This window comes from Brienomyrus brachyistius, chromosome 12 (assembly GCF_023856365.1).
Source record: "Brienomyrus brachyistius isolate T26 chromosome 12, BBRACH_0.4, whole genome shotgun sequence".
In the NCBI taxonomy this organism is placed as follows: domain Eukaryota; kingdom Metazoa; phylum Chordata; class Actinopteri; order Osteoglossiformes; family Mormyridae; genus Brienomyrus; species Brienomyrus brachyistius.
In genome coordinates this window covers 12,775,250-12,788,507 of record NC_064544.1, presented here as the reverse complement: position 1 = coordinate 12,788,507, position 13,258 = coordinate 12,775,250, and the positions used below count along the sequence as shown (strand labels likewise).

Genomic DNA, 13,258 nt, shown 5'->3' with positions numbered 1-13,258 from the left:
ATTCTGGTAGACTGTGGCATTTAAACTATGCTCAACTGGTACTAAGGGGCCCACAGTGTGCTGTTAAAATTTCGTCCCCACCATTAAACCACCAGCAGCAGCCTGAATTGTTGATACAGGGAATTATATTTCCATATGAATGTCGCAGTAGAAATCGAGACTCATCTAACCGCGGTTTTTCCAGCCTTCCAATGTCCAATTTCGGTGAACCTGTGTCCACTGTAGCCCCAGTTTCTTGTTCTTAGCTTAGGAGTGGCACCCAGTGTGGTCTTCTGCTGCTGTGGCCCATCTGCTTCAAGGTCTGATGTGATGTGCATCAGAGATTTTCTTCTGCATACCTTGGTTGTAACGAGTGTTTCATGCCGTAAGTTTCGGGTACATACTGTAAGTGCTACGTGCCGTAAGTTCGGAAGGATGCCTTACAATTTCTCCGGAAGTCCTGTCATCCTTCGTCCCCCTTTGTCATCCTTCGACATCCCCTCCTTCAACTCCGCCTCTGGACCTGGCCCGCCTCCCTCGCCTTCGGAGTGGTTTCCGGGTCGCCGAAAGCAAAGATGGCCGTTTCGACACTTCAGTGCTCGCTGCTCACCTGCTGACTCGTCCTTTGTTCGCTTCCCCTTTGTATGATTGCTCATGTATGACTGTTTTGTTCCTGGTTTTCGATTCCCGCCTCATCCGTTTTTGTGCCTTCGCCCTGGTCTTCACTGCTTGCTTGGTTTTGGACCGTTCGCCTGTACTTCGATTTCGCCTCCTTTGATACCCCCTTTGCATACCTTCGCTTTGGCTGCATGTGCTTGTTACCACTAGGTGTGTGTAAGGAGTGACAGGAGTGTGTTACATGGTGATTATTGTTTGTTTGATTAGGGAGTTGAGGATTAGACATTGTTCTGTCATTTCCGCTTTGTTTTTGCTTAGCTTAATTTAGATTGGGGCTGCGTGTTCGGTAGACGTGTTTTTGTTTATTCCTTTGACCTCTGTCACTCGCGAAGTCTGTTACACCTAGTGTTTGTACAGTGTCTGTGAATAAATATAAAAAAAAGACAAAAAAGACTCCCTTTGTGTCCCATATTCCCTTCTCCTAGCCCCTGGTTGTCTTGTCCTTCCCATTGCCTCCTCCCTTCCACGCTGTTAGGCTCAAACCCTAGACTGGAGCGTAACACGAGTGGTTATCTGAGTTACTGTTGCCCTTTTCTATAAGCTTGAACCAGTCTGGTCATTCTTCTCTGACCTCTGCCATCAGCATGACGTTTTTGACCATAGAGTTTCCACTGGGGGTATTTTTGCTATTGCAGACCATTCTCTGAAAACCATAGTGATGGTTTTGTGCGGAAAATCCCAGTAGATCAACAGTTTCTGAAAAACTCATACCAGCTTGACTGGCACTAACAACCAAGGTCACTTAAATCACCTTTCTTCCGCATTCTGGTGTTTGATGTGAACATTAACTGAAGTTCCTGCCCTTTTGTGAGGCCAGTGATTGTACATAACCCTGATATAATATTAGAGATAAATCATTTATTTCTTGATCTCATATGAGGGAAGAGTGAACGTGAATATAGTGATTCCTACAAGACAACACAGTGCAATTACAAGACGTTCAGATTTTCATTGAAGGAAAGAGATCTCTTGGTTGATAAAGGCAGTGAAATAATGACAGGCAAGACCCTCAAACCCAAAGCTGTCAAAATCAGAGCTGACCAGGAACATCCGCCGCTGTACGACTGAAAGAGACATGCTACTTCCCAGTAGTCTTATGTCAGGGGTCTTTGCCAAGGACTCCTACTCTGCGTAGTTCAGCATATCTGGGTCACATGCTTAAAGCTCAGAAAATAGAATGCAATGAATGGAAATCAGACTTTTCTCTCACAACCAGAATGCCTTTCAAAACGGGGTCCAGGTCTCCTAGTTCCTTTCACTTGGCTGGAATAATTGTTTCATTGCTAAAAACAGTAAGCATGGCATTCATTTTACAAGAGTATCCGTTACCATGCTGTATGTGTTACGGGTACAAACAGGACAAAACAAGGGCCCCTAATATTTTCCATTCATGCAGGATTTATATAAACCAGACTTCTTCACATTGAGCCTGATCGAGTGACAGCTTTTCCCAAAATCTCCCCGTTTCAGCATTCCCGGTGAGCCCTGCTGAAATTGGCCCCTAAGGGCGGGGTGTTACATGACTGCCATCTGCCCTGGTTCCTCCAGGAGCGAGGCCCATTAGCCACTGGGCCCGAGCATCTCGGAGTGAAAGATGATTACCTCGATGAAAGATGAATGGCTGCCCTGAATCACGATGCCCGTTCCTGGCTCGGCTCGCCGGGTCTGACTGATTTAAGAGCTCTCTTGGCTCAGCCAAGCCAAAGGGGCGGGCCTTCCTGACATACTTACCGGTGCGGATCGCACACCTGCGTGAAGCCAGATCTCGTCGCATTGGAAACCGTAAGCATTTCCACATTAGCCACAAGGACTGAGGATAGTACCTGGGTTCAGGTGTAAGAAAAAAAAACCCAAAAGAAGGTCAGGCAAAGGAATGTTTTCCACAGGCTCCTGTGCAATGCGACGCTCTCCTTTGCCACAGGTGGTAGCTCTGGCTCTCCGTTGACATCCGTCTTCTGCAGAAGCAGCTCAGCATCTCGCCCAGGCTACACTGCCCATCCCAGGATTAACACAGCTGCTTTATAGAATGGATTACCCCAACAATGTTTGTGCAGGGGGCGGCATGGTGGTGCAGTGGTTAGCACTGTTGCCTCACACCTCTGGGACCCAGGTTCGAGTCTCCGCCTGGGTCACATGCGTGTGGAGTTTGCATGTTCTCCCCATGTCGTTGTGGGGTTTCTTCCGGTTTCTCCCCACAGTCCAAAAACATGCTGAGGCTAATTGGACTTGCTAAATTGCCTGTAGGTGTGCATGTGTGAGTGAATGGTGTGTGACTGTGCCCTGCGATGGGCTGGCCCCCCATCCTGGGTTGTTCCCTGCATCGTGCCCATTGCTTCTGGGATAGGCTCTGGACCCCCCCCGACCCAGTAGGATAAGCAGTTTGGAAAATGGATAGATGGATGGATGTTTGTGTACTCTAGATGAACAATCTCTCAGTGTAGATATTTATATATATGTGCAGACATTCATTTCAGCCACAATCCCTGAGACTGTTCTAGAACAACTCATACATACAAACACAATGTGTGTGTGTGTGTGTGTGTACACAGCCTTGTCCTATTCTATTGGTCTAGGACATTTCAAATAAAAACAATGATGTGCATTCATTGGTCATGCTCCGGGGATGAACTCACAGTCTAACCAGGTCGAAAATGCAGCTGTTTGGCATTTTTGCTCACAAACTAAACTAATCTCATTTCTAAGTTTTTAAACAAAATCCCCTTGTTTGTTTTATATTTAATTTTTAGTATGCATAAGAAAGTAAAATTTTATGGTATTCATTCTGGATCATGTCCTTTTATTGAATCTGTGGGTTTGGGGGTGATTTATGCGTGAGCCTCTTTTATAAACCCATATAAGCATATTATAAAAATATGCATTTTGTTTTTTTTCTCCATTTTCTGTCTACTGGATTTTAGTACTGACATTTAATAAAGTTCGGTCAATGTAATAGCGGCCCGGTCGCCCTCGTAAATTCCATTTGAAATCAGGGGAACAGTTAATCTCAAAAGATGATATGTCAAGAAAACGGTCTGGATAACGCACCAGTAGATCAACAACAGGTTTGCTGGGAATGACACTGTGCATGTTGCAGCTACTGAGCCAATCCAAGAGTTGAGCCATAGAGGACACTGTAAACAGTTTAGAAATGTACTTGGAACGTGTTCTGGAATTTCCAGGGTACTTACAAACCCTCAGGACATAACTCCAGCAATGATCCAGTGCTTTAGAAGACAGGGTGGCACCAGTCCTACAGCATCCTGACAGACAGAAGGCACAATACACTTTTAGAAGTGTTTAGGCTGCCGTAAAAGGTTGAAAGAGCTTTCGTTATAAAGTTTTAAGTGCTTGTGGTAAACACTTAAATAAGAATGAATATTTAATTGGTTATGTATTTCATTGGTCCTGGTTTTCATTCTGGCCTGTTAAGGTTTCACAACATTGCACCACAGACTTTTCGTGGCTGAAATATAAAATCCAGTATTCCAGCTATCCATCCATTTTATATAACCGCTTATCCTATTTTGGGGTTCCGGGGGGCTCCATAGCCTATCCCGGAGGCTACAGGCACAAGGCAAAATCCAGTATTATGAAGAATTAAATGTAAGACATTTTCCAGTAGCCCTAAGCAGATTAGCATTAGCGACAGCCTCTTCGCATGCATTTGCTCAGGTGGAGAAATGCTGCGAAACGGACATGCACAGGCAGCGAGCGCTAAAAAGGCAAGGCCCTGCCCGTGCAGTTCCCGATGCGGCTCCGTCACGCTTCCTTCCCCCGTGGGACGCATAAACAAGCTGTGCTTCCTCTCTGGGACTTGCGGACCAACCGCAGCACACGTGGATCACTGACACAGAGACACACGCTGCAGATACGGGGTGGAGAGCCAGGGAGACAGAATCTCCTTAGTCTACAGCAGCATTTTCAGGGCTGCTGCACCCCTCAGGATAAATTATGCATGGCCGTGCTTCTCTCCCTTAGCAGCACTCTCAGTGCCATCGCCAACCGGAGGGTTAATTATGGCTGGCCGCGTTTCCCTCTATCTCATGTTAACGTTCTCAGTGCCGCCACGCTATCAGGGCAGACAATGGCTGGCCACACTCCTCACCACAAGTCAACAACTTGCAGTTTAACCACAGGGCTAAATTAGAGCCTTTTGGGAGTAAAGTTTCCTGACTCAGCCTGGTATAAACTCTGCATGACTCAAGAGTCATTACCCTAGCTGCTGACCAACATCCTCTACCATGAGACAGACATAAATTGGGCCCTGTTTTGGCGAGAGATGCCCGGGCGTCTTGCCAGGCTGTGTTCTTGTCCATTGGCATCTCGCCCTCTTTCCGACAGACAGTCGGGGTAATGGCTATGTTTTGGGCGTGCTCAAAGAGAAATGGTGAGAAAAATATCCCTACTTTACAAACCACCTGTCTAATGATTGTAACTCAACATGGTAGGGAGGGGCTTCTAATTGAACAAGAAATAGTCCTAGGAACTAAAAGCTTTTATTTGGTGTGGTGATAAATGGAAACAAATGTTGGATTGGAAAATTTGGACGTGCAGAGGAGCTACCATGCAATAAACACTCTTCAGCATGTGCTCTTTTTAAATTAAAAGTTGTTTTACACAGACTACACGGGATGTGGCTGTCAGGAGGTCTCAAGGCCTGGTGAAACATGTCAGCTCACATTACTTACTGCTGAAAAGTTGATTCAAGGATATAAATCTTCAACAGGACACTTAGGCTTCCAACTCTGAGTGTTTGTAAAAGGCTGGAGCTGTAATGCACAAGAGGAATCTGCTGAATTCAGCCCGGTGTGGGTACAAAGTGACTCATACAGGCCATAAAAACACAGGAAGGAGAACGAATGTTTGAGTAGACCTCACTTTGGCAGCGCACACACTGGACATGGGCGTACTCTGTTTATTCATGGTAAGCGACGGCCTCACCCTACTTAATATTATATTACGACAGTCTTAAAACGGGGGCCGTATTAAAAGCACTGGGAAGCCATCTGTGAGACTCAGAGAATCACCAAGAAGAGCCGTTCATTTGGATCAGTTAATCCTTCTTCAACCAAATGTAGTTTTTTTGCAAGTGCAAGAACTATATAAGATAGTTGAATCAGTGTAGCATATTTGAAAGACAGCTGCTATCTGTAAACTGTCAGTCACACTTTAGTTGAGGGGGCAGAAGTAATTAGTAAGTCAGTTACTACTCAAGTACAAGTCATGAACAAATATAGTAACTGCATGAAAGATATGATGACTGATTAATGACGGGGCAGTGTGGTGGTGTGGTGGTTAGCACTGCCGCCTCACAGCAAGGTCCTGTGTCGGTCCCGGGTCCTTTCTGTGTGGCGTGTGCACGCTGTCCCAGTTTTCACTGGGGGCTCCAGTTTCCTCCCACGGTACAAAAGCGTGCAGGATAGGTTGATTGACGAGTCTAAATTGTCCCTGTGAGCGCGTGTGTGCGCCCTGTGATGTGTTGGTAGTTGCCCAGGGTTGGTTCCTGCCTGCGCCCATTGTTCCTGGGATAGGCTCTGGTCCCCCCCACAACGTTGAAAGAACATGGGATGATGAAAGAACATGGGATCAGTATAATTAACACTGAGTTTCTGGTTAATTAATACATTAAGTAAGAGTGTACATTTTATGGTGTCCCCTCAAAGCATTACAAAGCTCCTTTTAACATCTTATCTCAAATGCTAAAACTATTTCTTTTGATTTTGCATCAGCATGTTTTGTATTATGCGGGCAAAATGAGTTTTAAAAGATGGAATCTTGCATCTGCCGAACAGCTAGAAGTATACAAACATACCACGGAAACATTATTATGTGGATATTTTGGAAACAAACCAGAAACAGTCAAACTGGTGATTAATGCGGCCATCACTTATTCAAGCTACTCTCTTGAGGCAGTGACCCCTGAGCAAAGAATTTTCAGATTGTAGGTTTTTAATGGTAACCATACCCGAGTGTGGGTTTGTAGTGATATTCACGCCTGAGTGTGTGTTTACAGGGATAATTATATTGTAGGGTGGGTTTGTGGGGATATTTATGCCCGAGTGTAGATTTCTAGGGATAATCACACCAGAGTGTGAGTTTGTGGGGATCATAATGTCTGTGTGTGAGTTTGTGGGGATCATAATGTGTGTGTGTGTGAGTTTGTGGGGATCATAATGTCTGTGTGAGAGTTTGTGGGGATCATAATGTCTGTGTGTGAGTTTGTGGGGATCATAATGTGTGTGTGTGTGAGTTTGTGGGGATCATAATGTCTGTGTGAGAGTTTGTGGGGATCATAATGTCTGTGTGTGAGTTTGTGGGGATCATAATGTCTGTGTGAGAGTTTGTGGGGATCATACTGTCTGTGTGTGAGTTTGTGGGGATCATAATGTTTGAGTATGGTTTTGTGATGTTAACCCTCCACTAATTGTAGACTTGCACATAACATTGGAACTCCCCATTTACATAAATATGTGGCCAGTACAGAGGGATAGCAATAAGGATATGTGACTGGTATAAGGCTGATTAAAAATGATCTGTGCAACCCCCTATGTGTGACAAGCACTTTCCGTGTCATTAGCAGCTATCACTAGTAGAGACAATGTTCATTTAGATTATTTTACCACAGTGCAGTGCCCTAAAAGCACTCATAAGTGAACTGTGAGTTACTCCAGCCTCCTCAACACTGGAAGCCTTGATCACTCGTCCTTCTGCTCTAAGATTTTCTTCAGATGCTCTCTGGATGGCTTTTGCTTTGACCCACATTATGTGCTTAGCGCATTTTTCTTCTGACGGAATTGTTTTTCATTTCCAGGCTGACGAAAGTGCACTCTTAGCTCCACCGTCGTCCACGGAAGGCGGCCGAAGACTCAGCGGAAAGTGCCGGCTTCTTGAAAGCTTTAGCCGCTGTCTACCCCTCCGGGACACATTCGTCACAACCTCTGCCGTTAGGGGACCTTAGTGGCTGCGTAAGTTTAGCTGGATCCCGGCCTGATTGGATCCTGGCAGGGCAGGCTTCTCGCAGGTTCGCTGAGCTTAATGAGGGGCCTGTGACTGAATGAGGATAAATTTTCTCTTTGTTTTTTTCTGACTCAGGGTCACAAAGAAGGGATCCAGTACCTTGTCTCATGTCAGCTTTGCTTTTACATGCATTGACATGAGGAAAACTCATCTCCACTTTGCTGGTTTAATGCGAAACTCACAAATGAAGTCTGCTACGTCATCCTTTCCTGGATTGGTTGAAGGATTCTCCAGAAATTCCTGACTGAATGTGACATTAACACACTCACGTGGTACCAGTATGGTAGCTCAGAGACAAATTTCAAATTCGAATTTCTACAAGTTTTTTTTTCTAGGTCTTCAAAAATGATTGTGAGCAGTCTTGCCAGCAAAGACTGGGAAGAGCAGGCTGTCAATTTTTAACGTGTTCTGGACTCAGTCCCTGAATGCAGATCCGTCTTTCAGCCATACGGACACAGTTAGGAGACCAGCACACAAAGGCTACACAGACAATTGCTCCAGTGAAAGGCAGAGGTATTCTGAAAGCGATGAAGCAATCCTGCCCACCTCCAGCCCCCCACCAAGGTCTTGTGGCTTTTGAGACACCGGACCATGATTGTGACCGGTGGGGACTGCTGGGATAGCGTCCCCCCACCCCCCACAACGGCCCTCACCAAATTATTCATGGAACTAACATTTCGATGAAAGGCAGCACAGTGGGCCCAGTCTCTCCTAACCCTTTTCATGTACACATGTGGGGGGGGGGGTCCCTTTAATTGGTAATGACCCAAACTGGTTGTGGAGAGAGGGCACATTCATCAGGGTGAATGCCACTACCTGCTTAATCCATGTATAAAATTAGCAAAACTGAATCATATGTGAAAAATGCTTTCTTCAGTCATTTGGGCCTTCGGTCAGTCCTAACAGAGATCATTTTAGAAAAGATGCCTTAGTGTGCAGCTGTGGGTTAGGAATCTGCACTTGCTTCTGGAAGGTTGCTGGTTTATGTCCCATGGCTGGCAAAGAAGTCATATGATCATTGAGCCCTTGAGCAAGGCCCTTAACTCTAAAATATATATATATATAAAAAACTGTTCCCGGGGTAGCACTGACCCCGTGCTTCACTCTCTTCACTCTCACCAGCATGTGCTCGTGGCTTATAGGAGATGCAATACAATGGGATAAGATTGAATTTCCTTGTACTTGCTACCTGTACAATGACAACACAAGCATTCTATTGTGGCTATATTTAGCAAGCTTGATGAACCTCTGTGTGTATCAGGTCAGGTGGAGATGTTGAGTCCCAGACATCTTAAGGAAAAGTGTTTTCCAATCCAGTCCTCAGGGACCCACAGACGGTTCACATTTTTGCTCTCTTCCAGGTCCCTGCTTAGCTGGGAGGGAGCAAAAACGTGGACCGTCTGCGGGTCCCTGATGTCCCGACTGGGAAACACTGCCCTAAGGTGATCAACACAGGCCCTGCAGAGGTCCACATTCCTAGGAATACACAGTTGTGCTTTATTATTTAGAATGTTTACACAGAAAGAGAGCCACGCTCTAATAAAGTCAGGAATGTGCCGTTCAGTATATCGTGACCTCCCCTGGTGAAAGCAACTAAAAATAAACACAGCCCCAGACTCAAAGCACCATTTTTCTTCGGTCCATATGGCACCAGCCTGACCTGTCTTAATAACCTCTGTCATTTCCGGAGGACTCAAAAGGGCCGGTTCCACTTGACGGAAGTGTGTACCTCAGCATCTCGGTGTGGTTCTGTTTGAGGGAGCGTTTGGGGTAGAGTCAGTAGACTTAAAAGCACACGAGTCCCAAAGGATATGGATCAAATGAAAAGCTTCCCTTATTTTGAAAAGCGGGTTACATTTAGCTTAATAAACTGATGGACACAAGCAGCTCATTTATCTTAAGATTCCATTTTTTAACATATAATCTCTCGTCTGATCAGAGGTGGAGATCTCCGGTCCAGAGAGTACAAATCCAGACCAAGATTTTGTTTCAACCAACCAGTTGAATATAAAGAGTTACAGTCACATAGTACTCAATTGGTTGGTTGAAACAAAATCTTGGTCTGGATTTGTACTCTCTGGACCTGAGATCTCCACCTCTGCATATGATCTATACCTGCACACAAACTGTACTTCTTCTATGCATATAATGCGACCAGCTGATTCTCAGCCAATAGAACTCAAGGGATAGTGCAATGATTATTATGCAGTTTGTACCCATGAGCCTTTGCATGTCTACCAGTCACATGTCCCTTTTCCTCCATTGGGGGATGCTGGCAGGATGCAGGTCCATCTCTCCATGGGCGTAGGCACAGTTCTCGGGCTCCAGGGGGCAGCCCTGGGGATGGTGGGCATGAAACCAGCACGGTCGGGTCTTCCGTGCCTCAGTAGCTGTCCGCCTGCTTCCGGGTCCAGGTTTGGACCTCCGTGCTCCAGTAGGTACACGCCAGTCACGCACAGACACCCTGCCGCTCTCCACTGAAAGCAGAATGCTGACATTAACGCTGAAAAACCAGCAGATTCCTGTCTCAAACACAAGTACTGTAACTAATTATTAATATTATGCTATCAGTACCACAATATATTTTATCCACCTGAAAAAAAAATTAAAACATGAAAGCTATGCAGAGGCAGACACTGCTTTCACTGAAAGAGAAGCTCGCAAGAACGGGTCAGTGTGCCAGACTCGGAGGCAAACATGATCAGCAAATAATGCCATTGTGCTATGATATGTGAGTTTTGCATAATGGCTTGACTGCAGCGGGTCATGTGACACAGCAGCGGGTCATGTGACACAGCAGCGGGTCATGTGACACTGCCCAGTCACTTCGTCTTAAGTTGACCAAGTGTAAAGGCAAAACAAGAAACTCTGTCACCTCCTGGGTCTTTCACGGCAGTGTGTAATGCTACATGAGAAAATCAGCCCCTACTTTAGCATGATAAAAATTACTTTGTGACCTAATGGCATACAATGCACAAATAAATAATAACATATACATTTATTGACCTGTAAACCAAATGGATGGCCTGAGACTGACCATCTTGTCAAGCTGACTGCTTGTGACACCCGTTTTAACAAACTGCAGTGATTGCATGCGTTTTAGATAAAGAGCCTGAACATGGGGACCTTCTGCACCTGTAAACACTTGGTGGTTGTTCTTCAGCAGTGTCTGCAGCCCTCCGCATTCCTTCTTCAGGGTGAGGAGTTTGTCCTTGTCCAGGAGCTCAGCTACCTCCCTGAGTGTCAGGCTTCCTGCAGGGCACAGAACTGGCTGATGTCACCAAAGACACAAACTGCCTCGCTCAGTTATTACTCACTGAAATCTGATCTCACACTGTAAGAACTCATACGTAGTTTGTGGTTATGCTACATGCTAACTGCGAAAGATCTCACACAGCTACATGCTCACTGTGAAAGATCTCACAGCTACATGCTCACTGTGAAATATCTCACGCAGCTACATGCTCACTGTGGAAGATCTGACACAACTAAATGCTCACTGTGAAAGATCTCACACAGCTACATCCTCACTGTGAAAGATCTCACACAGCTACATCCTCACTGTGAAAGATCTCACACAGTTACATCCTCTCTCTGTAAAATTTCACTGTGTAAGATCTTACACAGCTATATTCTCACGCTGTAAGATCAAACACAGCTACATCCTCTCTCTGTAAAATGTCTCACAGCTACATTCTGACTGTGTAAGATCCTACATAGCTAAATCCTCACCGTGTAAGATCACACACAGCTAGATCCTCACTCTGTAAGACCTCTGATAGCTATATCCTTTATCTGTAAGATGTCACACAGTTATATCCACACTGTGTAAGATCTAACACAGCTACATTATCTCTCTGCATGATCTCATATTTAATGTTTCACTGGCTTTGTTGTTCGAGTCCCTAAAATGGAGTTCTCCAGTGAGTGTTTTTTTCCTTCTTCACAGTTTGGGGATAAAATTAAATTCCTTTCACAGTTAATTACCACATTGGACGGGAAAGCTCGTTTATCTGGAAATCCAATTCAAGCCCTCTGAAGGTCTCCTCCGCCAAAGCCAGCTGTCCCTGAGGAGCCTGCATTAGCGGGCGCCCAATCGTGAGGAAGACGCCCCCCCTCCCCACACACACACTGCCCCCCCCCGCCAGCGGGACGCGGAGCTGCCCTGCACTCAAGCTACAGCGGTGGGAAATTAATTACCGCTTCAAATGTCTATTTTTGACAAGGCGCGTCTTCTCACCGGATCAGCGTCGGCTGAGCACTTAAGTTCGATCTCTGCGATCGATACCAGTATTCAATTGAAGGACGCGCCCATCTGACAAACGTGATATCTGCATTCAGGCAAGCGGGCGACCATTAGCCGTAGCTCAGATCTGGGACTCATACTCCCCAACTGTTTCCTGCATCTCATGACAGGACTAGGGGGAAACCTGACTAAAGTACAAGAGCTACTGAAATTAGCGTTAGTAGAGAAAAATAAACAGACTCTTCGTTACTGAGGGCTACCACTGTTCTAAATAAAGCAATAAAATTAAAAATTCCAGACTGTAAGAAGGCGGTGCATCGTCGGTGATGCCATGCTTCTCAATCTGTCCTGGCATGTGACCTGTGACTAGCCAATAGCATCGATGAAGCCCCGTCCCCCCTCCTACCCTCCCCCCCGAATTCTGCCCCCAATCCGACAGGCCATTCCTTTTCCATCTGATCACACTGACCTGGAGTTGGTGGGAACATTTGGGCCCTGGCCACGTCACCATGGTGACAAGACCTGGCATCCGCATGGCCAGATGCGCCGCGTGAGTCATCTCATCTGACAGGGGGGCTAACTCTTCCACAATCAGACATGCCCCCCACCTCCCGCTCCCCTCATCAAGGCTTATTAAATGCGAGGCTAAAACGGCATCCCTCCTAGGGTAACTCCGGCTCCTTGGGCATTCCCTCACATCTGTCTCGGCCAGCTGCAAAGAGGCACGATTTTTGGGTGTCACTCAGATTCAGAGTTTGCCCAGATTTAAATTTAGATTGAAACATACTGAGCAGGGCTTAACTTATAAGGTGAAAAAAACCCCTCATTTTCACAACATGCCTGTGAATTAACATCCTTGTGAAGCTCAGTGCGGTTTTACAAAGCTAGACACATCTGTTTTAACAATATTTTGCACGCTGCCTACAAAGGCAGAGCACAGAAACTATGCTGAAACTGCGAAAAAGGGGTTTTCGCCTTGCCATCCGTAGTAGGCAGGTAAATGATTTTGTGTTTGCTTCAAAACCAAGCATAGCTGAACTAAGATATTTTGTCAAGAGATAAAACAATCTAAGAGAAATCAATTCTGATAAAAATATGCAGCAACTGTTTTGCCTTCATGGGGCAGCATAGTTTATCATGGCCAGAGCATTGCTTTAACAGGAGCCCTGCTGCACGTGATGCTTCGTGCACGTACAGACGCGAGCACGTGCACACACGTGCGCCCGGTCACACGGGCCAGCGCACACACGCCGGTCAACGTGTCCCGCAGCCTGCGTCCATAAACACGCCAATCCATTACCTCACCGCAAGTCCGACGACACCGGCTACAGCAAACTG

At 45.9% G+C, this 13,258-nt stretch overlaps 1 protein-coding gene across 4 annotated transcripts in view; it reads right to left on the bottom strand.

Annotated features, from left to right (window-relative positions):
* Positions 1–9,147: 9,147 nt before the first annotated feature.
* Positions 9,148–13,258, bottom strand: part of trmt44 (tRNA methyltransferase 44 homolog) — a 13,252-nt gene continuing 9,141 nt past the window's right edge. The window contains exons 10-12 of one of the 4 annotated variants that reach the window (XM_048970312.1): positions 10,810–10,926; positions 9,891–10,151; positions 9,148–9,423 (exon numbers count right to left, since the gene is read on the bottom strand). In XM_048970312.1, the coding sequence (XP_048826269.1) occupies positions 9,916–10,151; positions 10,810–10,926 (353 nt within the window). In that variant the 3' untranslated portion in view covers positions 9,148–9,423; positions 9,891–9,915. Of the gene's footprint in view, positions 10,152–10,809; positions 10,927–12,339; positions 12,633–13,258 lie in introns of those variants that run through there. The other 3 variants (XM_048970311.1, XR_007381185.1, XM_048970314.1) reach the window with 3 other exon arrangements.